At 36.6% G+C, this 24315-nt stretch overlaps 1 protein-coding gene across 1 annotated transcript in view; it reads left to right on the plus strand.

Moving 5' to 3' along the window:
• Positions 1–24315, plus strand: part of Arms (Ankyrin repeat-rich membrane spanning) — a 680132-nt gene that overhangs the window by 290763 nt on the left and 365054 nt on the right. The window contains exon 12 of the mRNA XM_090381558.1: positions 430–594. Coding sequence (XP_090237684.1) covers positions 430–594 — 165 coding nt within the window. The remainder of the gene's footprint in view (positions 1–429; positions 595–24315) is intronic.

Genomic DNA, 24315 nt, shown 5'->3' on the forward strand with positions numbered 1-24315 from the left:
ATATTCCTAATATTTGTAATAATATTAAAAATATTAGGAATTTTTTTTATAATTTAATTTTTATATATGTATTTTTATGATTCACATAAATATCAAAATTCACTACAGATTCTTAGACAATTTAGAGAATAACAATCTTTGTTTCTATCCAAGTAGTAAACCATAATAATAACATTGTACTCATATGTGCATTTCGTTGATGGTAAGCTACCTTAAACAAAGGTTTGCTTTTGAAAAGGCAGTCTTTTATGTTGTATTGAAATTCTAAATTAGGAGGCTCTTTATTCTGATGGCTTTCTAGTTTGAGAAATCATACAGTGCAAATTGTCATTGAATTTTTTATTTACATTTTTTTTCCTTCTCCCCCCCCCCCAATTCTTATGTGAATGTCATCCTTTTAGTGAAATGTTTATAATTCACCAATTCCAGGACGTCTTAACACCAATGAAGATAGTGAAAATTTGCTTGGCTATGATTTATACAGTAGTGCCTTGGCTGATATTCTTAGTGAGCCATCTCTCTCTATGCCCATATCTGTCGGTTTATATGCAAAATGGGGAAGTGGAAAATCCTTTCTTTTAAATAAATTAGAAGGTATGGTATGTAAAAAAAAAAAAAAAAAAAAAAACCTCACGAATTGTTGCTTCTTTTCACATGATATTCAATCCAAAATGAATCCATCTATCAATTTTTAAGTTCTATTAGTATGTGTAATTATTTAAGAACTTAAAAACTCAGCTTGTCTATAGAATTCCTTTAAAATTAGCTTTAATAATTACATTAATATTATACTACATAAATGAGAGCTTACATATGCTCAATTTTTCCTACGTTGTATTAATATTTTGGAAATAAACAAGGAGTTACCTTTTATTCAGTCCGTAGGATTTCTTCTTTCCCAAATCTCCTTATACGAATAAATTACGAAATGAAACTTAAAACAAAATTACATAATAAAAATCATTTAAAACTCGTAATGTATTCCTCACTATTGACACATGGACAGTCCAACACCCCAAGATCACAGCGGTGAACCCCACCCCGACCCCAGAAATATTAAACCCCCCATGCAACTTCTAATGAAGGAAGGCATTTTATCACAAATGCGAAATTGGAATACGAATAAATTACTATTAAAATGCGATAAAACAAAGGAATTAAAGGATTCCACCCTTAAGCGGACTAAAAATTTGACTACTGTCATGTTCACAAGTTGGAATGAAACTGCTGAAACAGGTGTATGTTGGGAATCTTATAAATAGGAGATTAGTCTTTGGTACTCATGCGTTCAAAAGTCCAGGAATCAGATATGAGAAATGGACGACGAATGTTAGAGTTTTTTTGTATTTTCATTTCTAAAGTCTCGGCAATCAATAACTTAGTATAATTGTGTTGTATACTTAAAATTTTGGCTTTGTTAAACAGGAATATGTGGTTTTCATTTATTGCATGGAATGCTAGTTCCGATGCGTTCGCCTGTGATGCCCGAACTGATGCTTCATGTTGCCTAACCCTCGAGTTTAAAATGCATCTGGTAGATCCAATGTAAGATGAATCACAATCCTTACAAGAAATGTGGTAGAAGAGATCATGTTTGTCCAGAAGTAGATAGTACCGTGTGATTTTTGAGTGTAGCATATAATTTGTGGACCGGCTTTGGTACTATTTGCATTTCTGTATCTCTAAAGAGGTTGATCATTTGTCTATACCAGTGTTCAACATACAGCATTGAAATAAAATATTTTTTAATCAATCCTGTCATTATGTTTGTTATTGATTATTTTGTCATCCACTTCTAATTTAATGCTATTGATAGAGGTAATCAAGGTATCCTCTATAATAAGGTATTGTGTGGAAGAATATTTGAATGCATTTAAGAACTGGTTTAGCATGATTGACCTTTTATATGAGTATGGGTGATAGCTACTATAGTGTAAGAACATCCCCGTATTCGTGGGCTTACGATAAATACTGAAATTAATATTTTCACCCTCCCTCTTAAGTGTAAAGTTTAGAAAATTTATGGACTTTGTTTCTTCTTGTTCTATCTCCAGAGTAAATTTTAACCTAATGTGCATATTATTAAAAGTTTGCAAAACTTCATTTGTAGCGTCATTATCCGTTATAATGAGGATGTCGTCGAGGTATCTTCCATAAAATGTGATTTTTGGTAAAAACTGTGTTAAATGTATATTTTCCAATCTATCTAAATACAACTCCGATATTAGGTCGCTCAAGTCTAAACCCATAGGCAAACCGAAAATCTGTCTATAAATCTTACTTTCAAATAAAATATAATTAGCCTCAACCAGTAACTTAATTAGCTCAAATATCTCTTTTTTGGGCAACTTCGTACTGTTAATACTAATAGTGCTATTATTTATTAAATCCCAAATTACATCCAGTGCATATATTACATTAACATTAATGTATAATGAAACTATGTCAAGGAAAAATAATTTAACTCCTCCCCCAATTTTACATTCTTTTAAATTTGAATTTTTTACTAATTCTTATTTGTATATAAGGTATCATAATTCTTTGTACTATATTTTAATACATGCCGAAAATGTTTTATTATCCAATATAAATGTGTTGCCAAAGCGGAAAAAGCATAATTTTTGTATGATACTATAGGCCAAATAGGGTGTACGGGTTTGTGTAGTTTCTCTTGTCCAAAGAGAATAGGTTCATTATTTGTTCTGGCTTTTAGTTGCTTTAGTTGTGCCATTGAAATGTAATCCTTTTTATGAAATGAGGTAAGGAATTTGTTGTATTGATTAACCTCATTATCAAACACAGGAGAGTATGCCTTTTGGTATATAGAACTATCTGATATAATTACCTGTAATTTTTTATTATAATCCGCTTTATTTAAAATGACTTCAGTATCCCCCTTATCAGCTTTGTGAATTACAATATCTCTATTTTCCCTTAATTCCCGTAAAGCAATAACTTTATTTCTATTTAATCTCGTTACACCTGACTTTCTAGGATTTGTTTATGATCTGATTAACCTGTTAGATTGAAACATCTTTTTGGGGGGGATGTTGCTAAGACTAAATTCAAGGTCTACTACTAACTGTTTCTTTCTCACACACTCGCAAAGAAACAGTTAGTAGTAGACCTTGTATTTAGTAATTATATCAGGTATCCACATACCAAGAGGTAGACTCTCCCGTGTTTGATAATGAGGTTAATCGATACAACAAATTACTTACCTTATTTCACAAAAAGGATTACATTTCAATGGCACAACTAAAGCAACTAAAAGCCAGAACAAATAATGTATCCATTCTCTTTGGACAAGTAAAACTACACAAATCCGGACACCCTATTCGGCCTATAGTATCATACAAAAATTCTGCTTTTTCTGCCTTGGCAACACATTTTGGATTATAGAACCTTTTCAGCAGGTATTAAAAAATATAGTATAAAGAATTATGATACCTTATATACAAATTTAAAAGACTAAAATTGAGGGAGGAGTTAAATTATTTTCCCTTGACGTAGTTTCATTATACCTAATGTTAATGTAATGTATGCACTGGATGTAATTTGGGTGTAAATAACGGTATGAAGTTGCCCAAAAAGAGATATTTGAGCTAATTAAGTTATACTGGTTGAGGCTAATTATATTTTATTTGAAAGTAAAATTTATATACAGATTTTTGGTTTGCCTATGGGTTTAAACTTGAGCGGCCTAATATCGGAGTTGTATTTAGATAGATTGGAAAATATACATTTAACACAGTTTTTACCAAAAATCACATTTTATGGAAGATACCTCGACGACATCCTCATTATAACGGATAATGACGCTACAAATGAAGTTTTGCAAACTTTTAATGATATGCACATTAGGTTAAAATTTACTCTGGAGATAGAACAAGAAGAAACAAAGTCCATAAATTTTCTAAACTTTACACTTAAGAGGGAGGGTGAAAATATTAATTTCAGTATTTATCGTAAGCCCACGAATACGGGGATGTTCTTACACTATAGTAGCTATCACCCATACTCATATAAAAGGTCAATCATGCTAAACCAGTTCTTAAATGCATTCAAATATTCTTCCACACAATACCTTATTATAGAGGATACCTTGATTACCTCTATCAATAGCATTAAATTAGAAGTGGATGACAAAATAATCAATAACAAACATAATGACAGGATTGATTAAAAAATATTTTATTTCAATGCTGTATGTTGAACACTGGTATAAACAAATGATCAACCTCTTTAGAGATACAGAAATGCAAATAGTACCAAAGCCGGTCCGCAAATTATATGCTACACTCAAAAATCACACGGTACTATCTACTTCTGGACAAACATGATCTCGTCTACCACATTTCTTGTAAGGATTGTGATTCATCTTACATTGGATCTACCAGATGCATTTTAAACTCGAGGGTTAGGCAACATGAAGCATCAGTTCGGGCATCACAGGCGAATGCATCGGAACTAGCATTCCATGCAATAAATGAAAACCACACATTCCTGTTTAACAAAGCCAAAATTTTAAGTATTCAACACAATTATACTAAGTTATTGATTGCCGAGACTTTAGAAATGAAAATACAAAAAAACTCTTAACATTCGTCGTCCATTTCTCATATCTGATTCCTGGACCTTTGAACGCATGCGTACCAAAGACTAATCTCCTATTTATAAGATTCCCAACATACACCTGTTTCAGCAGTTTCATTCCACCTTGTGAACATGGCAGTAGTCAAAGTTTTAGTCCGCTTAAGGGTGGAATCCTTTAATTCCTTTGTTTTATCGCATTTTTATAGTAATTTATTCGTATTCCAGTGAGGAAATTTTTAATTGCATGGTTTTATCGTACTTTTATCGCATTTTAATAGTACTTTATTTGTATTCCAATTTCGCATTTGTGATAAAATGTCTTCCTTCATTAGAAGTTGCATGGGGGGTTTAATATTTCTGGGGTCGGGGTTCACCGCTGTGATCCTGGGGTGTTGGACTGTCCATGTGTCAGTAGTGAGGAATGCATTATGAGTTTTAAATTATTTTAATTATGTAATTTTGTTTTAAGTTTCATTTCGTAATTTATTCGTATAAGGAGATTTGGGAAAGAAGAAATCCTACGGACTGAATAAAAGGTAACTCCTTGTTTATTTCCAAAATATTAATATTATAAGAAGTTCATTCTTATGAATTTCATAAGGCCTGATATAGCCAAGTGGTCAGAAGTGAGAGCAGTAGTACATGCTCTTTGAGTGGACTGCTGAACATGATTAATGATTGTATTCATGATTTATTGTAAACTCCTCTGACCTAGTGGTCATGCCGCAGTATAAAGATCCTTTGTGAATGGACCAAAAAATTGAAGGAATTGCTTTCTCTGAAAATAAGCATTGTATATAATTCACTCTTAATTTTGTATAAAATATTTTAATTTTAATCATTTGCAGAATGCACTGTAGTTGTTTTTATGTAAAAATGCGTGATTTATGTCAGAAAAAATTCATTTTTATTTATGATGAATTCACTGTCCATTTTTAAGGAATATGCCTGAATATACCACAGAGGTTTACATTTTTTATTTGAAGTAAAGGAAAATAAGTTTTAGTATAGTTATTTACAGAATTAAATTTTCACATGTTTTTCTTTAATATAAATATTTTAATTGTCACATAAATTAGAGTTTGCAATATGTATATATATATATATATATATATATATATATATATATATATATATATATATATATATAATATCCTTTGAAATTCCAGTAGATATCTAGGAATTTGAATATGAAAATTCCTAATAACACAATCAGATCAAAAACACATAGCTCTTCAGTTATTGCATTCTCCTCTGCTCTGTAGTATTTATACTCAAATTTTATGATCAATCATTTTTGAAGTGGTGAAAAAATGACCCACCTACGCTCAACTTCCAACAGCTATATGCAGCTCACCATTCCCAGTTTTCTTATATAGCTGTGTTTACACTGCTTACTCAAAACCTGAAACTTTAGCAGGAGCAGCAGGCAGTCTTTCTGGACATAACTCTGCCAAGTAGACATTGTAGAATACAGCATATATGTGGCTGTATTCTATGCAATACAGCTAGCTTTTGAATATCTGAAGGCTAAACATCAAAAGTACTTTATATATACAAATTTCTTGTGTCTGTGCTGTAAGCTCTACAAAGTGAAAAAAAAAGCATTCTCATTCAAATTTTTGCAAGAAACACAGTTTACTGTTTATCTCTGCTCAAAGAAAATTACGATATCTATTTTTGTTGGATCCCAGTTCATGTCAGGATTGTAGGAAAAGAATTTTGCTGATCAAGCAACAAAATCACCACAAAATCAGGACTCTTTTGTCCACTATACACAGTTCAGTGCTGTTACTATTTATAATGGCAAACTTGTTGCAATGAGTAATTTTAAAATAAACTACAGAGTATCCATGCATACATGAATCTTTTGTGTGAGGAACCAATAGCGTATGAATGTGTATGTACAAAGCTAGTTCAAAAATTTTTTTATTCTAACACACATACAGGAAAGCTATACCATTATGATTCCCTTTTTATTTTTCAACGTAGACCCTGGCCACTGCAATGCATTGCTTCCACCAATGCTCTAGTATAGTGGTTTTCAACTGGAATGCTGCAACAACATTTCAGGGGTGCCATGTAATTTGGGTTTAAGTTACTTAAACTTATTTTTTTTTTAAATTTATATATTTATTTCATTATAAAAAGGTGTATGGTATCTTTTTAATTTTGTGATGATCTATAATTGTTTATTTAGTACTTCTATATAAAGAATAAAATTATTATATGTATATGTATAATGATATAAAGCTGTTGATCTGTGTCTTACGCTCTGAAAAAATTGTACCCATGGTTGTTTTATGGGAAGGAATATTTTTTTTTTTTGTCCAGAGGTTGATTATGTCCACAATGCTTTTAATGGAGAATACCATTTCCGTAATTGCATATGACAGTAGAGGGAGCTTTGAACTTTCTTTCACTTCATGCAGCAGATTGGGTCTATCCACATTTTGTTTGCTCTTCTCTGATGTATTTGTAAAATTTTGCTTTGTTCAGATGTATTGGTTAATTTTGCTTTGTTCTGTAAGTTCAGCTTGCTCTTCTATTATTATGGCCTTTAACTTTAACCTTAATTCTATTTTAGAATACTTTAATCTTAATTGGATTAGTACAAGTTACTTTACACAACGAATTACCAGGAACCCTGCTAAGGGATGGGGATTTACACCCCCTATAATTTTCCGAAGTAGTTTGCTGTCTTTACCTCTACTTTTATCTTTATGCTATCTAACTCTTGTATCTTATGCCTCAAAATCTATTAGAGTAATTCGAGGGAGATTGAGGTATTATTGCTATATTTGTTGCCTATTCCTTTCGCCTATTTTTTGGGCTTATGCTCTCACAATTATTATTTTTTTTTTTTCATCCTGTCCATTTTGCTATGGAAACAGAAATACTTGTGTAAATATTCCATTAATGTTTGAGGTTGGCTATTTTTAGGGCTAGCAGTTATATTTTGCCAGTCTGCCATTCAAATTTTGTATTATGAATTTCATATTTATTTTGGTTACATTAGCTCATTTAGCTACTTAAATTTAAACTTAAATTTAATCTTAATGCTATTATGTATACTTTATTTAGTATGTATGAATATGGAGAGGCTGGCATGTAACTAGCAGAAACAGATAGCTCATGTTGTTATTGATGGCATATATTGAGATGTGCTAGCCCCCTTTGACTTGCTTTCGATGTAGGCCTTATTCAATAATGACTTTATGGTAATATTGATTGTTTATTTTGTTAATATTGGAATTAGTATGACTTATCTATATATTGAAATAGTTAGAGCCCTTTGTAGGTTATGGTTATACCTTTTCTTAAGCTTTATAGTTTGATATAAAAATAAATATCTCATATATACAGGGTGTCTCAAAAATATTGGTACAAACGTTTAGGGGAGGTAGGTAACATCTAAAGGAATATGAATCGCATAGGAACCCATAACTGAAAACGTCACTGTAAGTCGGTAGACGGTGAGGTAGACGCCGCACGAAGAGCATGCATCGATGTACGAACTGTGAGCTGGCAGACATGCACCTAGTGTATGGATTAGCAGAGGGCAATGGACGAGCCGCTCAACGAATTTATGGAGAATGCTTCCCAGACAGAAATGTACTGGACCATCGTTTGTTTGCACATGTGCATCAAAATTTGTGCTATTATGGGTCATTTAGAGGTAACAGGAGTAGTGCGGGCAGGCCACGTTCGACGTGAACTCCAGCCATGGAAGAAAGTGTGTTCAATGCCGTCCAGAATAATCCTACTACCAGCACACGTGCCATTGCCTCTCCTTTAGGAGTGTCTCGTTGCAGTGTTACAGCGTGTCTGGCACGACGATTCCTTACACACCTTTCATCTCCAAAGGGTTCAGTTACTGCTTCCCCCCCCCACAAGATCATCCTGCACGTGTCGCTTTTGTGCAGTGGTTTCTCCAAGAAAGTGTTCAAGACTTGAATTTTCCAGCCTATGTTTTGTTCACGGATGAGGCTTATTTCACTCGGGAGGGCTTATTCAATCAGCACAACGCTCATGTGTGGGCTCACGACAACAACCCACACAGTGTGCACCCCCATGTGGCACAACATTGCTTTGCAGTAGATATGTGGACAGGTATGGTCGGTGACTTCTTAGTCGGTCCATACCTGTTACCATCCCGCACGATCTCCGCTAAATATTGGATCTTTCTTGAACAAGTTCTACCAAGGTTACTTGACGATGTTCCAGCAAATGTTAGACGCAACATTTGGTTTCAACATGACTGGCGCCTGCCCATTATGGAAGGTGTTCGTGACCATTTGAACAGGCATTTTGGGCATCGATGGATTGGCCATGGTGGACCCGTTGCCTGGCCCCCACGCTCACCTGATTTATCGAGTCTTGATTTCTTTCTGTGGGGGGGCCCTTAAATCTATCGTGTATGAATTGCCTGTGGAGATGGAAATGGATCTCGTGGCAAGACTCGTCTGCGCTGCTGCTACTTTCAAAGAAACTCCAGGTGTGTTCGACTGTGTCCGCCAATCCATGCTGCATCGGTGTCAAGCATGTATCGTGTCTCATGGTGGAACCTTCGAGCATCTGTTGTAACATCATGAAATGCATCCTTCTCGTACTCCATTGTTAATATTATCTCAAATAAATGTTTGCCACTAATTACTGTCTTGTGTCATTTCTGCTTCTTGTGCCTCTGCTACTACTTTCCCGTGACGTTTCAAGTTATGGGCTCCTATGCGATTCACATTCCTTTAGATGTTGCCTACCTCCCCTAAATGTTTGTACCAATATTTTTGAGACACCCTGTGTGTGTGTGTGTGTGTGTGTGTGTGTGTGTGTGTGTGTGTGTGTGTGTGTGTGGAGTGAGAGAGAGAGAGAGAGAGAGAGAATCCGATCTAACAGGCAGAAAATTGAGTAGGGGGTGCCACAAAATAAAATAAATTACTCAGGGATGCCGTTATTAAAAAGAGGGCAAAAACCACTGCTCTAGTACTTTGATCCCATTGGGGTGGGGGAAATCTTTATCCTGATTCCCCCCTAACCATGCTCCCACAGCTACAATCACTGGAAAGTCAGAAACATCTCTTCCCACTGATGTTATCCTTCAGCTTGCGGATCCTTCTCTGAACAATCTGATTAACTACTATGATGCAGTAATAAAGGAACTGGATGCAAATAATATTTTGACATCACATATTTAGATTTAAGGAAAGATTTTAACACTGTTCCAAATGAAAGACTGCTGTACAAATTGGAACACTGCAGAATTAGGGGCAAGTTACTTTAGCATTAGTAGAAGCATATGATGCAAGAAAGCAAGTTTATACAGCATCAGTCAAAAAAAAAAAAAAAAAAAAAAAACACTTCCAATTTCAACCATCCATTCGCTCCCAAAGTTTATCCAGTTTTTCCTTGAATTTATTTAAGTATAAACTTCCACAACAACAGTTGCAAGTCTCTTACAGAAATTAACTACCTGCTAGCTAAAGGCAAACTTCTGCATATATCTTTTCTACAACTGTCTTTTCTCGGTTTGAGTTTATGTCCCCTCAGGTTCATAATCTGAGCAAGAGGAAGAAGCCCATCAGCAGTGAGCCTGCTCAAACCATTCAAGACCTTATACATCTCAGTCAGATCACCTTGCAGGTGACTAGTCTCCAGATGCTGCAATTTGCAGAACTTAAGTCTTTCTTGATAAGGGCACCCCTTTGTTCCCCTCACCATCTTGTTGTTCTTCTCTGTACTTGCTCTAGAAACTCTACGTCCTTCCTAAAATGAGCCCTCCAGACCTGTATGCAGTACTCAAACTTTGGCCTGACCATTGCCTTATACAAAAGATTATCACTTCCCTATCCCTGCAATAAAATTCCTGTATATCATTGACAAGACCCCATGAGCTGCTCCGGCAGCCTACCTGCACTTCACAGAAAACTTCATATCTGATTATACAATTATCCCCAGATCTTTTTCATTTTCCACTACCCTGAGCATAGTACCACACAGTTGGTATATTTCTCTGGGGTTACTGCTACCCATATGCAGTACTCTGCATTTGTCCATGTTAAAAGTTCAGTTGCCACTTCTTAGCCCATCTGCCCAACTTTTCTAGACCCTGTTGCAGTAGCATACTGTCAATAACAACCCTTTAACCAGTGACTCCATTATTTTCCTTCCACAGAACAGAAGTTAAACTACAGTTCTGTAATTAATCGTGTCAACCTTTGATCTCCCTTTGTGAATTGGGAATACAATTGCACATCTCCAGTCCATGGGGACTTCCTCTGAGTCGAAGGATGCTCTCATAATTATGGCTAAGGGTTTGTTTATTTCCTTTGCCACCTTCTTTAATATCACTGGATAGATCTCATCCACCCCAGGTGCCTTTCTTAATTTTAACTTCAATTTCTCCTCCACTTTGCTCTCAGTTATTACAAAATCATTTAGCTCCCTTTTTGAGTTTAATAAGCTTCTGTTCTCAACTTCCCTACAGAATTCATCATGTGTGAATGTAGATGCAAAATACTTACTCAATTTGTCAGCTGTCTGAGCAGGATCATCAAGAAACCATCGATATTGCAGGTCATGGGGTTTTGTCAATGATATATAAGAATTTTGCTAGCAGGGAAAAGGTGGTGATTGTCCCTCTGTATAAGGCAATGGTCAGGCCACACCTTGAGTACTGTGTACAGGTCTGGAGGCCTCATTTTAGGAAGGATGTAGATTTACTTGAGCATGTACATAGAAGGGCAACAAGATTGGTGAGGGGAATGAAGGGATCCTCTTACCAAGAGAGGCTTAAGTTCTGCAAATTGCAGTGGCTGGAGACTAGGCACCTGCATGGTGATCTGATTGAGGTGTATAAGGCCTTGAATGGGTTGAGCACGCTGAATTCTGATGGGATCCTTCCACTTGTTCAGATTACGAACCTAAGGGGGCACAAATTCAAATTAAGAAAGGACAGATGTAGAATAGATGTGTGGAAATTTGCCTTTAGCCAGCGGGTGGTTAATTGCTGGAACAAACTTCCATCTGTCGTTGTGGAGGTTGATAGGTTGAATAAATTTAAGGAGGAACACTGGACAGGCATTTGGAGGGAATGGTGTGATTTTTTTTTTTTTTTTTGGCTGATGCTGCATAAGCTCATACACTTGCTTTCTTGCATCACATGCCACTGCTGCTGCTGCTACTACTACTATATCAAGTGGATTCATCTCCTTCCTTCCTTCTAGAGTTTTCATACGTAAAGAAGTCTTTGCTGTTTTTCTTTGCATCGTTTTCCAAAGATTTCTCCCCTAACTTGCCTTTCCTTGCCTAATCTCCTTTGTGATTTTATTATAGACTAGCTTATATCTACCATATGCTTCTGTGTCGCCTGATAATTTGTATGCAGCCCATGCATTTTTCTTCTCTGCCACAAGTCTCATCAGTTCTATGCATAATGGGATGGATGTTATTAGTGGACACTATTAGGGTTCAGTGCTTTGCCCCTTGTGCTTTCATTATTTATTTGACAAAGGTTGTCAAGATGGTTAATGACAGAAATCAAGACATACTTTAGTAAGACTCAAATACATTAGTCAGATGGACTGAGAAGTGGCTTGTCAGTGTTAAATGCAAGATACTGCCATATGTGCAGCAGCAGTCTTAGAATAACATACCAGTTTGGTGGTACCACACTCAAGTAGGTGGAGAATTAATGAGACATAGGGGTAATTGTACAGTCTGACATGAAGTTCTCCAAGCAGTGTGAATAGGTTTCTAGAACAGCTCATGGGGATACTGTTAAGATATACAGGAATTTTGCAAGAAGGGAGAAGGTGATTATTTCATTGCATAAAGCAATAGTTAGGCGACATCTTCAGTATTGCATACAGGTCTGGAAGCCTCATTTTAAGAAAGATATGGATCTCTTTGGAATTGGTGCAAATAAGAGCAATCAATTAGTCAGTAATACAAAGGGCACTCTTACCATAAAAGCAAATCTCGTTTCTGCAAATTGCAGCCCTTGGAAACTCTACACTTGCAAGGAGACCTCATTGAAGTGTTTAATGCTTTAAATTTTAATTGATAAAATTTTATGATATGGCATTTTAACTCTCACTCAGACAACACTAACAAGAGGATATAAACTTAAATTGAAAAAAGGATAACTGCAAAATAGATGTGTTAAAATTTGCTTTCAGCCAGAATGTAATTGATTGTCGGAACACAGTATGTGTTGTGTTGTGAAAGTGGATGTCTATTCAGAGAAAGAATTTATTACAGGGGGTAGACCGATGGGACTGGTGGGTGTTTTTTTTTTTTTTTTGTGCTGATGCTCAGATTCACTTCCTTGCTTCATTTTACAGTACTATTAATATTAATAATTATAAACTATAAAAGGAAACCTCATACCTTTATGTAGGATCAGAATTCTTTCAACAATCATGTTGGAAGGATTATGTGATTATATAATTATATTAATAAATGTCCCATATTTAATATTAAATAAAATCAATTATTAAAATTACATTAAAATTATATAAATAAATACTTGTTAAAAGATTGTCATGCATTCAATTCTCATCTCCAACATAACGCATCAGGAAAAGCCAGAAGAAGTCGACAGTCATCAACACCCCCAAAACAACCAAGACCAATACTGCATGTTGACATGATAACTGAAAACAATTGTCGGATATATCCTTAAAAAAAAAAAAAAAAAAACCCCAGATTAAAATATCTAAAATCATAAAATTGTCCAAACTTCTTATAAGGGACCAAACCTATTTGGGTACACTCCGTCCTCACAAGAAGTAAAGTGTTTTTTGCGAATGAAACTTGCCCTTTTTTAATATTTAAACCTATCGACTACCTGATACAAGATTATTTTTACTAAACCAATGTGTGAATTACCATTCACAAATGTGTGTGAAAGTCCACAAGTCCGAGATAGTATATGGCCTATGAACATTTATGGAATTTGCGTTTAACCTCATTTCAAGAGTTTCAGCGATCAATAATTTAATATATTCATGTTGCCCATTTAAAACTTTTGCTTCATTAAAAAGAAAAACAGCTATCATTGATAGCATGAAAAGCAGGTTCCAAGGCGCATGTCCTTCTTGCCTTGACTGATGCCGCATGTTGTTGTATCCTCATTGAAAGACAATTCTGTGTTGAACCAATATACAAGGAATTACATTCGCCACAAGTAATATTGTAAACTACATTATGTGAATCCTGGTTGAAACGGAGTCCACCGTTCTACATTTCAAAACAATGTGGAGTTTACTAATCGTCAACTATCTTAAATTCTGTGTTTTTAAAGATATTAACAAAATGTATGTACCAGTACTGTACATATGGAACTTTAATAAACTATTTCTGTTCAGGCCTATTGTTCATTTTACCAGTCTCTAGTTTATATTTTGCTTGTTGTCTTATCTTCATAATGGTACCAAATGTGTAACCCCTATTTAGAAATATTTTCACAAGTTCCATAAGTTCATCTAGTAATAACTCCTGAGTAGAGCTATATTTATATGCATTATAAAACTGATTAAAAATAATACTCCGTTTATATGTGAACGGATGATAGCTAGAACTGTGTAAGAATTTGCCAATATTTGTTGGTTTCCTATAAATTTTAAAATATATTCTCATTAACCCTAGATAAAGTAAAATTTAGGAATTTTATAGATTTTTTCTGTGGATTTTCCATTTCTAAAGTAAAATGAAGTCGTATGTATCTTATTAAATAAATCCAAAACCTTATTTACTGTATCATCCTTCATAATGATTAAGATATCATCCGAGTATCTACCATAAAATGTTAGACTTGGAAGAAACGGTCTTAAATATAACTGTTCAATTTTATTAAGATGAACTTTGGCAACAAGTCCGCTCAGGCTAAGACCCATCAGTAATCCAAATATTTGTCTATAAATTTTGGATTTGAAATGAATATAATTGGCTTGAGCAAGAAACTTGATTAGGTGAAATGTTTCAGTTTTTGGTAAATTAGTCTTATTTAAAATTATAGAATCATCATTAATTAGATCCCACATTGTGTCTAAAGCATATTCGACATGTACATTCACGTACAAAGAAACTACATCTAGGGGAAAATAATTTATCATCTGTATTTAACTTTTTCTCTTTTAACTGATTGAACAGCATATTCGAATTCTATATATACTAAATGCTAGTGTCAGACGTAAAGGTTTAATAATCCCATATAAAAATATGTCACAAGTGATGAAAAAGCTGAATTTTTATAGGAGACAATGGGTCTAATTGATTGTTCCATTTTGTGCAACTTTACCTTCCCAAAACGAGTGAGTACATTATTAGTTCTAGATTTAAAATTTTTTAACAGTACCATCGAAATATAATCTTTTTTCCTGTATTCAGTTAACATTCTATTAAACTGTTTAATTAAGTTGTCAAACACTTTTTTTCTGCCAATTGGTAAATGAATCTATTGGATACAGTATTCATGAGTTTGTCATCTTTATTTAAAACAACTAATGTATCTCATTTATCTGCTTTCTGTATGATTATATTGTTATTCTGTCTTAATTTCCATAACCCAATACGCTCTTTAGATAATTTAGGTATATAAGATTGATTGTTTAGGTATATATAGCTATAATTTAGGTATATAAGATTATATACCTAAATTATAAGTATATAATTTAGGTATATATAAGTGCCCTAGATTGATTGATAACCCCATTAATCTGCTGCATTAGGCCCTCCCTATATTTTGCATTTCTTAACCCATATTCAAATTCAATAACCTTTTGTTTTGTGTGAAGTTGCTTAGGAGGTAAATTGTAATTAAGACTTTTACTTAAAAGATTTATCTGAGATATAGACAAATCATATGAAGATAAATTAACAACATTGCGCTCAGTAATGTTATCCTGAGTGTGTGCCTCTTTAAATTTAGTAGTTTTATCTTGTGTTACTATATCCGAAAATATCTGTTGTGTATTACTGTATCAACCCTTCAACTTGCCTCATTCCACTACTTTTAGCAAAACCTGCTTGCAACATAGTCTCCATAATTCATCTGTTTTTCGTAAGGAGTAAGCGGTGTATTTTGTTTGTGTGTTGGTATTTATTTCATTTGAAAGTGCTTGCTTCCTAATTTCAATGGCTGATTTTAAATGACCCCAATCGTTACCCTGTAGGTACCTCTTTACCTTATTGCGTAAGCGTTGTAATTTACTAAAATACCTTTTCTTTTTACCAACCCTAAAATCTAAGGTCATCCTAACTATTTTCGAACAATTTCCATAAATGTTCATAGGCCGTATACTATTTCATTAATTAGCAATGAAAATTAATAAGGTTAATTAATTTAATTGAACAGGTCTGCAAACATTTCACAAGCTACATATTTCTTTAGGCTGTGATGCGTTGGAGAATTGCCTCCTTTTCGGTTTTCCCCCAAACCACAGCACTCTAGCTAATTTGTGTACATTGCTTTGCTGCTCTAGTCTGTGGCATGAATTCCGTTTAAATACAATTTAATTAATTAACAGTAAAAATTAATAAGGTTAATTAATTTACCATACTATACTTGACTATACAATATAATACTTTACTATACAATACTAAGTGGCCCCCGGTGCCAAGCGAATTATGACCAGGCGATTATCTGTGCGATCTTTCAGTAAGTGATCTTCATATAGCGACTAGTAGTTCTTTTTAAGTTCCTGCATTTTCAAAAAATTGTTTATTTCATAGAAGCTCTTCTGCCAAAAAGTTTTTGTAGAGAGTAGGGAAGGAAATCCACCTTTCTTTTATATTTTTCTTTCCTTATCCTTACTAACTTCCGCTTGGTCACACCAGGCACTGCTCTTGCCTCCCTGTGGTGGGGCCGGAAACCTTGGCAGAAAAGTTGAACTGCCAAGGGCTAAAAGGAGCAAATATGGAGCAAAATATGTTTCCACTGTTAGAGCCGACAAGCTCTCGGCCACAAAATGAAACTGATTAGGACATATCACAACCCAAGAGGTTGAAAACAAATTCTCCAACAACAGAGTGTCCTGCATTTCTAATTTTGCATTCACTTACAGAACAACCTCTCAGTAAATTATCTCCTTTCCTCATCCAGAAACACCTGGAAAGTATTGCAGGATCTCCTAAGACTGTGAAATGGCTACAATCTGGAGGCCAACTATAGCAAACCGTAGACATTCTAAGAACCTCTTACTAATTTCAAATTTTGCTGGGATACCAGTTAAAGTAACTCCTCATGCTACCCTAAATACATCTAAGGGTGTTATATGCAGCTGGGATCTGTTGAACGTGACGGAGACAGAAATAACTCAAGAGCTCCTAGATCAAAATGTTATTGCAGCGAAAAGAATAATGATTAGAAAAGACGATAACCTTACCTACAAAGAATATTATCCTTACGTTTAATTCCCCAAACCTACCGTTATCAGTAAAAGCTGGTTATCTACTTTGTAGTGTTCATCCCTATGTACCCAATCCCTTGAGATGTTACAAGTGCCAAAAGTATGGCCACTCTCAGACGACATGCAGAGGAAATCCAGTTTGGCCCAACTGTGGATCTTCTGATCATACTCAATCTGAATGTTTGGTGACAGAGAAAACTTGTCCCAACTGCAAGAGCAACCATCCTGTCTATTCCAAAATGTGTGACAGATGGAAAATTGAGAAAAAAATTGTTAAATATAAGGTTGAGAACAAGGTAAGCTATCAAGAAGCCAGGAAAATAATTGCTCCTACTATGCCCAGATTGCTCCTACTATGCAAGTATTACACAAAAACAACAATGTCCACCCAAACTGATATTACCATCCCCTCAAACATATCAATCTCCGATTGGGCTCGAGCTGGTCTCTCTGAGCAACAGTCCAATATTCCTAAGCACTCAGAACAGGCATTTAACACTCCTCTTACAATACCAGTGACATCTCCTTCCCCACCAGTGATTGCTACTGCATCACATAGTAAAAGTTCCAATTCAAAAAAAAAAATATCCAAAACACCTCCATGGATACTAATTACTCATCCAACCAGGAAGACCCAATTTTAGAAATATATGTGGAGGAAGAAATGGACACTAGTCGGCCTATATTTCCAAAAAAAAAAAAAAGACAAACCGAAGTCTGACCGACATAAAACTGCCATACTGAAAAAGCAGTCAGATACAGCTCATCTCAAATAATGCCTTATATTTTATGGTGGAATTGTAGAGGACTTCCCAGCAATATCGACGATATCCATGACCTTATTCATCGCTACTCTCCAGTCGGTTTCTGCTTGCAAGAAACCTATTTAACTTCCCAAATTTCCACCTCCATAAAGAACTACTCTATATATCGAAAAGATCAAATGCATCAAATGCTGCCCATGGTGATGTGGCCATCCTGATAAACTTGCAGATCCCAGCAAAGCAAATTGTTCTTCAAACAGAAATTGAAGCTGTTGTGGTACGTTTCATTACTCAGATTGCGATAACACTAGTTTCAATCTATCTTCCACCAAATCATAACTTCTCTTACGAAGATCTGGAAAACATTCTACTGCAGTTACCTTCCCCCTGTCTGTCGATTGGGGGATTTCAATGGTCACCACCCTTTATGGGGATCTTCTAAATTAGATACACATGGCCGACTGATTGAAACCTTTCTGGATAGGCAAAATCTTACCATTCTTAATACAGGTGAGCGTACGCACATACAATTGACAACTGGACAAACTTCTGCAATTGACCTAACAATATACTCTCCAGTACTGTTTTCAGTCATGGAATGGTCTGTTATGAATGATTTCATGGGCAGCGATCATTTCCCAATTATTTGTAATATGCTCACTGCACAACCGCCATTAGCTGAACCCTGCCGGAAATGGAAATTCTCTCATGCCAACTGGGTTAAATTTCAGTCAGCTATCACCCTGGATAAGGAAATTATACGGTTATAGCCCATTGATGAAGTAACGGAATATATCACATCCCACTTGTTATCAGCAGCTAAAACCTCTATTCCATTGACGCATCCTATGCCCTGGTGCCATTTTAACTACTAGTGGAATGAAGAATGCACAAAAGCAAAGAGGGAAAAAAAATGAAGCGTGGAATTTATTTTGACGATCACCAACAGTTAATTTCATTAACTATAAGAAACTAAGGGCAAGAGCGCGTCTCATTCAAAAACAGGCCAAGAAGGATTCCTGGACTCTGCTTGTGTCCACTGTAAATAGAAACACTGATTGCAAATTAATATGGAAGAAAATTAGACAGCTTACTGGAAAGTTTCCGACCATCCCTTCTATAATCCTTTCCTGGAATGGGCAAGAACTCTCTGCTCCTCTGACTATAGCAAATGCCTTGGGCAAAACTTTTGCTAAAGTCTCAGTGGAATCAAGCTGTTCCCCGGAATTCCAAAAAATCAAGAACATCACTGTTCTTGATTTTTTGGTATCTATATAGTGACCCATAAACTTTCGCACCTCTCTTACCATATAACCAGCCTCTTCAGTATTTGGAACTTCTACAAGCCATTAGAACAGTATGCAACAGTGCAGCAGGGCCCGATGGAATATATTATATCAGGTTACAGCACCTTGATGACAAACAATTGCAGCTGCTGCTATTATTTTATAATCGAATATTTCTGGAAAACATCTATCCTACGTCTTGGCACCATGCCACAGTTTTGATCTTTTTGAAACCGGTAAAGATCCCTCCAGTCCTTTGAGTTACCGGCCAATTTCCTTTTCCAGTTGCCTCAGTAAAATCCTTGAGAAAATGATCCACAGAAGACTCGTTTGGATAATTGAAGACCAAAATCTAATGAGTAATAGTCAATGTGGCTTTTTCCAAAACAGGTCTGCCTTGGATATCGTGATCAAGGCCGAGTCCGCAATTCGCAATGCCTTTGTGAGAAATGAACACCTTGTTATGGTCTTCATTGACATCGAGAAGGCATTTGATACTACCTGGCATCACAGCATTCTTAGAGACCTGCATGCCCTTGGTCTATGAGGCAACCTGCCTATATTCATTAAGAACTTTTTATTGAGTTGTTCTTATCAAGTATGATATTTTAACTCCCTTTCTACGACCTTCTTGCGGGAAGGAGTTCCGCAAGGGTCTTTTGTCGCAAGCGTAATCTTCATCCTGAACCTGAATTAAGGCTCGGACAAAATGCAATTCCGGTAGCAGCGAACACAAAATTCTTGGGACTCATATTCGATAAAAAACTGACCTTCTTGGATCATATTCGTCAACTCCGCACAAAGTGCACACGCGGGCTTAATATTCTCCGCTCGCTCTCCTCTACATCTTGGGGAGCCGACAGATGCACCCTTCTTCTGCTTTACCGTGCACTTGTGCGATCCAAAATAGACTATGGGTCCCAGGTATACTCCTCAGCCCGAGACAGTGCCCTTCGATGGTTGGACCCTGTCCACCATCAGGCTATTCGTATCGCTACTGGAGCATTTCGAACATCTCCTGTCCAGAGCTTATACGTCGAAGCAAACGAACCATCGTTATCGCTTCGACGTAAGCAGTTGTCTCTAAAGTACGCTTTAAAACTGAAATCCCTGCCAGACCACCCAACGTGGCCCTTCGTTTTTGAGCCACGATGGGAAAACTTGTACAATACCCGTAAGACTGCCAATCGTCCTTTTGGTATTCGTCTCCAAGGGCTACTCAATGAACTTAATATCAAGGTAGACAAGGTTGCCCAAACATCACAGCAACCCTTTCCACCCTGGCATGCTCGTGTTCCGGCATGCGACTTGTCGCTTAGAATCTGGGCAAAGTCGGACACTCCATCATGTGTCTACCTGCAGCTTCATTCAGCACACCGAACTGAATATTCCGACTTCGCGCCAGTCTACACAGACGGTTCGAAGTCAGAATCATATGTGGGATCTGCTGCTGTCTTTACAGACAGGACTATATCAGAGCAGATTCCCTCTGAATGCAGCATATTTACTGCAGAGCTGCACGCTGTAGAGTTAGCCTTGGATCACATTAGTGAATGCCAATATCAACGGTTCATTTTATATACCGACTCTCTTAGCATGTTACAGGCTTTAATATCCTTGAGATATAATCCTCATCCAGTTCTGTCTAGCATTCAGCAGAAGATTCACGTTCTCCATGAACGCGAATATGACATCCGCTTCCGCTGGATTCCGAGCCACATTGGGATTAGGGGAAATGATTTGGCTGACGCCGCAGCCAAATCAGCAATTCCCAATAATAATCGCTGCCTGTTAGTCCCCTATACAGACTACAGGCAAATAATACACGAGAAAATACATTCCCAATGGCAGGATTCGTGGAATAGACAGACTGCGAATAAATTATATCAAATAAAGCCTGTAATTGAACCGTGGCAGTCTAGTCTGCGCAGGAATCGCAAGGAGGAAGTTGTTCTAGCTCGTCTCCGCATAGGACACGGTCATCTTACACATTCTTTTTTGCTGAGGGCAGATGACTGTCCTATGTACGAGAACTGTGGCACAGTTTTATCCATGAGACACATTTTAATTGATTGTCCACATTTTAGAAATATCCGTTTTACCGCTTTTAATTATCTGACTGAGCCATGTACACTCAGTCAGATTTTATCCGACAATGGCAATGTGTCTGCAGTTTTTAGGTTTTTAAAATCAATAAATATTTTTAATCGAATATAAAATTTACATTTTCCCTTTATATATTTGTTATACCTTTGGACATAGTGACCTAGTAATTAGGTCACTGAAAGTTTAAATTTTTTTATAACTGACATGGTCTTGGCGCATTATAGCCATAGAAGCTAATGCGCCAAAAAAAAAAACCAAAACCAAACCAAACCAAACCAAACCGCAAGGGTCTGTACTGAATGCAACCCTTTTTGCCTTTAGAATTGACTCCATTACAAAAGAACTTCCAAATACTGTTGAGGCTTTCCTTTATGCTGACGATCTCTCTCTCTCTTTCTTGCCATTCTCAGAACACTAGATCTATTGAACGTCAATTGCAGATATCACTAAATAAAATACAAAAGTGGGCAGTGCTCAATGGTTATCGTCTTTCACAATAGAAAACTGTTGCTATACATTTTTGCAATCAATGAAAATTACATACAGATCCCAAACTTCACATATCGGACTTTACCATTCTGATTGGCAACAACATCAGATTCTTGGGATTAACCCTTGAGAAGAAGTTAAACTTCCTCGAACCCTTGGGGAGCAGATCGTATTTGGGGAGCAGATCTCATTGGGAAGCAGATCTCATTGCTTCGACTAAATAGAGCATTGATTAGGTCACGTTTGGATTATAGTGCTCCAGTCTACGATTCTGCCCGAAAGTGTACTAAGCTGGCTGGATCCTATACATCATAGTGCATTACGGATTGCACTTGGAGCCTTCAAGATAATCTCCAACTCACAGTCTATATATTGAAGCTCATGAGAACCCCCTTTGCACCTCCACAGAAAAATGTTACTACTGAAGTATGCAGCCAAAATAAAAAGTTGCTGTTTGCATCCTATTCACCTATACCTCTTCAATCCTCAACTAACTAATCTATACAGAAATAAACCTAATAAAATAACGCCAGCAGGCCTACAGATTTTTGAAATAGCACAGAGTTGGAAAGTTCCTCTTCACAGTAGTCAACAAATGATGAATTACTTTCGTTCACCTTGGACTCCCCCACCTCAATTGAACTTTGATACTTATTTTCTTCAATGGGGTAAGAATCTTCTACCGACTCTCAACCTGAAACAACTCCATGCAAGTCATATTCAGAGCTATGTTGGTTTCCTGCCAATATATACCGATGGGTCCAAATCTCAATCAGCCGTTGGATCAGCAGCAGTGTTTCCCTCCGCTATTATTTCAGCTTCCCTTCAACGTGAGTATAGCAAATTTTCTGCAGAACCACATGGAATAAAATTAGCTCTAGAAAATTTGAATCTTTATCCATCTTCAAAATATTTAATTTACACAGACTCTCTCAGCTCAATTAGAGCAATGCAAAATCCCTCCTATACTAATCACTCTGTTTTAAACCAAATCAGGAAGTTTCTCTTGAAAATTGAACAACGTGAACAATTAGTGAACTTTTGTTGGATACCAGCACAGGGATAAAGGGGAATGAACTGGCGGATATATCGGCAAAAAATCCTTCCACATTAGATTTGACCTCTGACCATGATATCATCATAAAAGCAGCTTGCCTTGAACAGTGGAAAGAGCTATGGCACACCCAGACTAATAACGAACTTTTCCAGTTGAAACAAGAACCAAAATTTTGGCACTCGAGCATCCAAACAACTAGAAGGGAAGAAGTGGTACTTTCACGAGCAAGAATAGGACATGCTAATCTGACCCACCTCCATCTACTCACAGGTGATGATCCTCCTCAGTGTCCACACTGCTCAGTACATTTAACAGTCAAGCATATTCTTATTGACTGTCCTCAATATCAAGAGGACAGAACATCAGTTCTGCTTTCTCTGACTAAACTGCAAGAACCAATATCACTAGAGCATATTATTGGTGACCAGGCAAACATTAATGAACTTTTCTGTTTTCTGAAAAAAATTGGAATATATCATCGATTCTGAATAGTTTCTAAAATGAAATTGAAATGCCTTCAATTCTGAACTATTTCTTAACACATCTCTATGGACAGGCGCACTATATCCAGTGTAGCTTATGTGCCATTAAGCACCCATAACACACACAATACTAAGCAAATGAAGTAATACGTATTCCGCTATATAGTTTTACGTTATACATTAGCTATCAAGTTCGAGATATACACCGATGAGCCAAAACATTATGACCAGTGAGTCATTATGCAAATCGAAGCAACGAAGCAACTACAGGTGAACTACAGTGCATGCATGGGTCAGGACATGGTATAAAAAATACCTGATACTGAGCTCTGTTAATCAGTGTTTCTCTTGTTCTTCAGATGGGAAAGGCAGTGGACTTAAGCGAGTTTGACAAAGGCCAAATTGTAATGGCCAGATGACTGGATCAGAGCATATCCGAAACAGCACAGTTGGTGGGGTGCTCACAGTCAACCGTGGTTAGTACCTACTGAAAGTGGTCTGAGGAGGGGAACCGTCAGTGAGGTGTTGGATGACCACGGCTCATCGATGCTCGAGGTGAATGAAGGCCTCCCAGATGGTGTGTGGCAACAGAAGGGCGACTGTGCCACAACTCACCAGTAATTGGAATGCTGGTGATAGGAGTAATGTGTCACAACACACAGTACATCGAACCCTGCTGAAAATGAGGCTGCATATCCGCAGACTGCTCAGAGTGCCCATGCTAACCACAGTTCACCAGCTACAGCACCTACAATGGGCACGCAAGCATTGGAACTGGACCTTGAGTGATTGGAAGAAGGTCACCTGGTCCGATGAATCATGTTTCCTGTTGCACCATGTGGACGGTACGTGTGCATCATTTACCTGGGGAAGTGATGCTACCTGGAAGCACCGTGGGATGAAAACAAGCTGGTGGCAGCAGTGTCATGCTTTGGGAGATGTTCTGCCTGGGATACCCTGTGTCCAGTCATCCATGTGCCAGGCACTCTGAAATCTACCACCTACCTAAACATCATTGCTGACCAGGTTCACCCTTTCATGGCAACGGTCTTCCCCTCTGACAGGTGCCGTCTTTCAGCAGGATAATGCACCATGCCACACTGTCCAAATTGTATGAGACTGGTT

This window comes from Mastigoproctus giganteus, chromosome 9 (genome assembly GCF_048544385.1).
Source record: "Mastigoproctus giganteus isolate SK-2022 chromosome 9, ASM4854438v1, whole genome shotgun sequence".
NCBI classification, from domain to species: Eukaryota; Metazoa; Arthropoda; class Arachnida; order Uropygi; family Thelyphonidae; genus Mastigoproctus; species Mastigoproctus giganteus.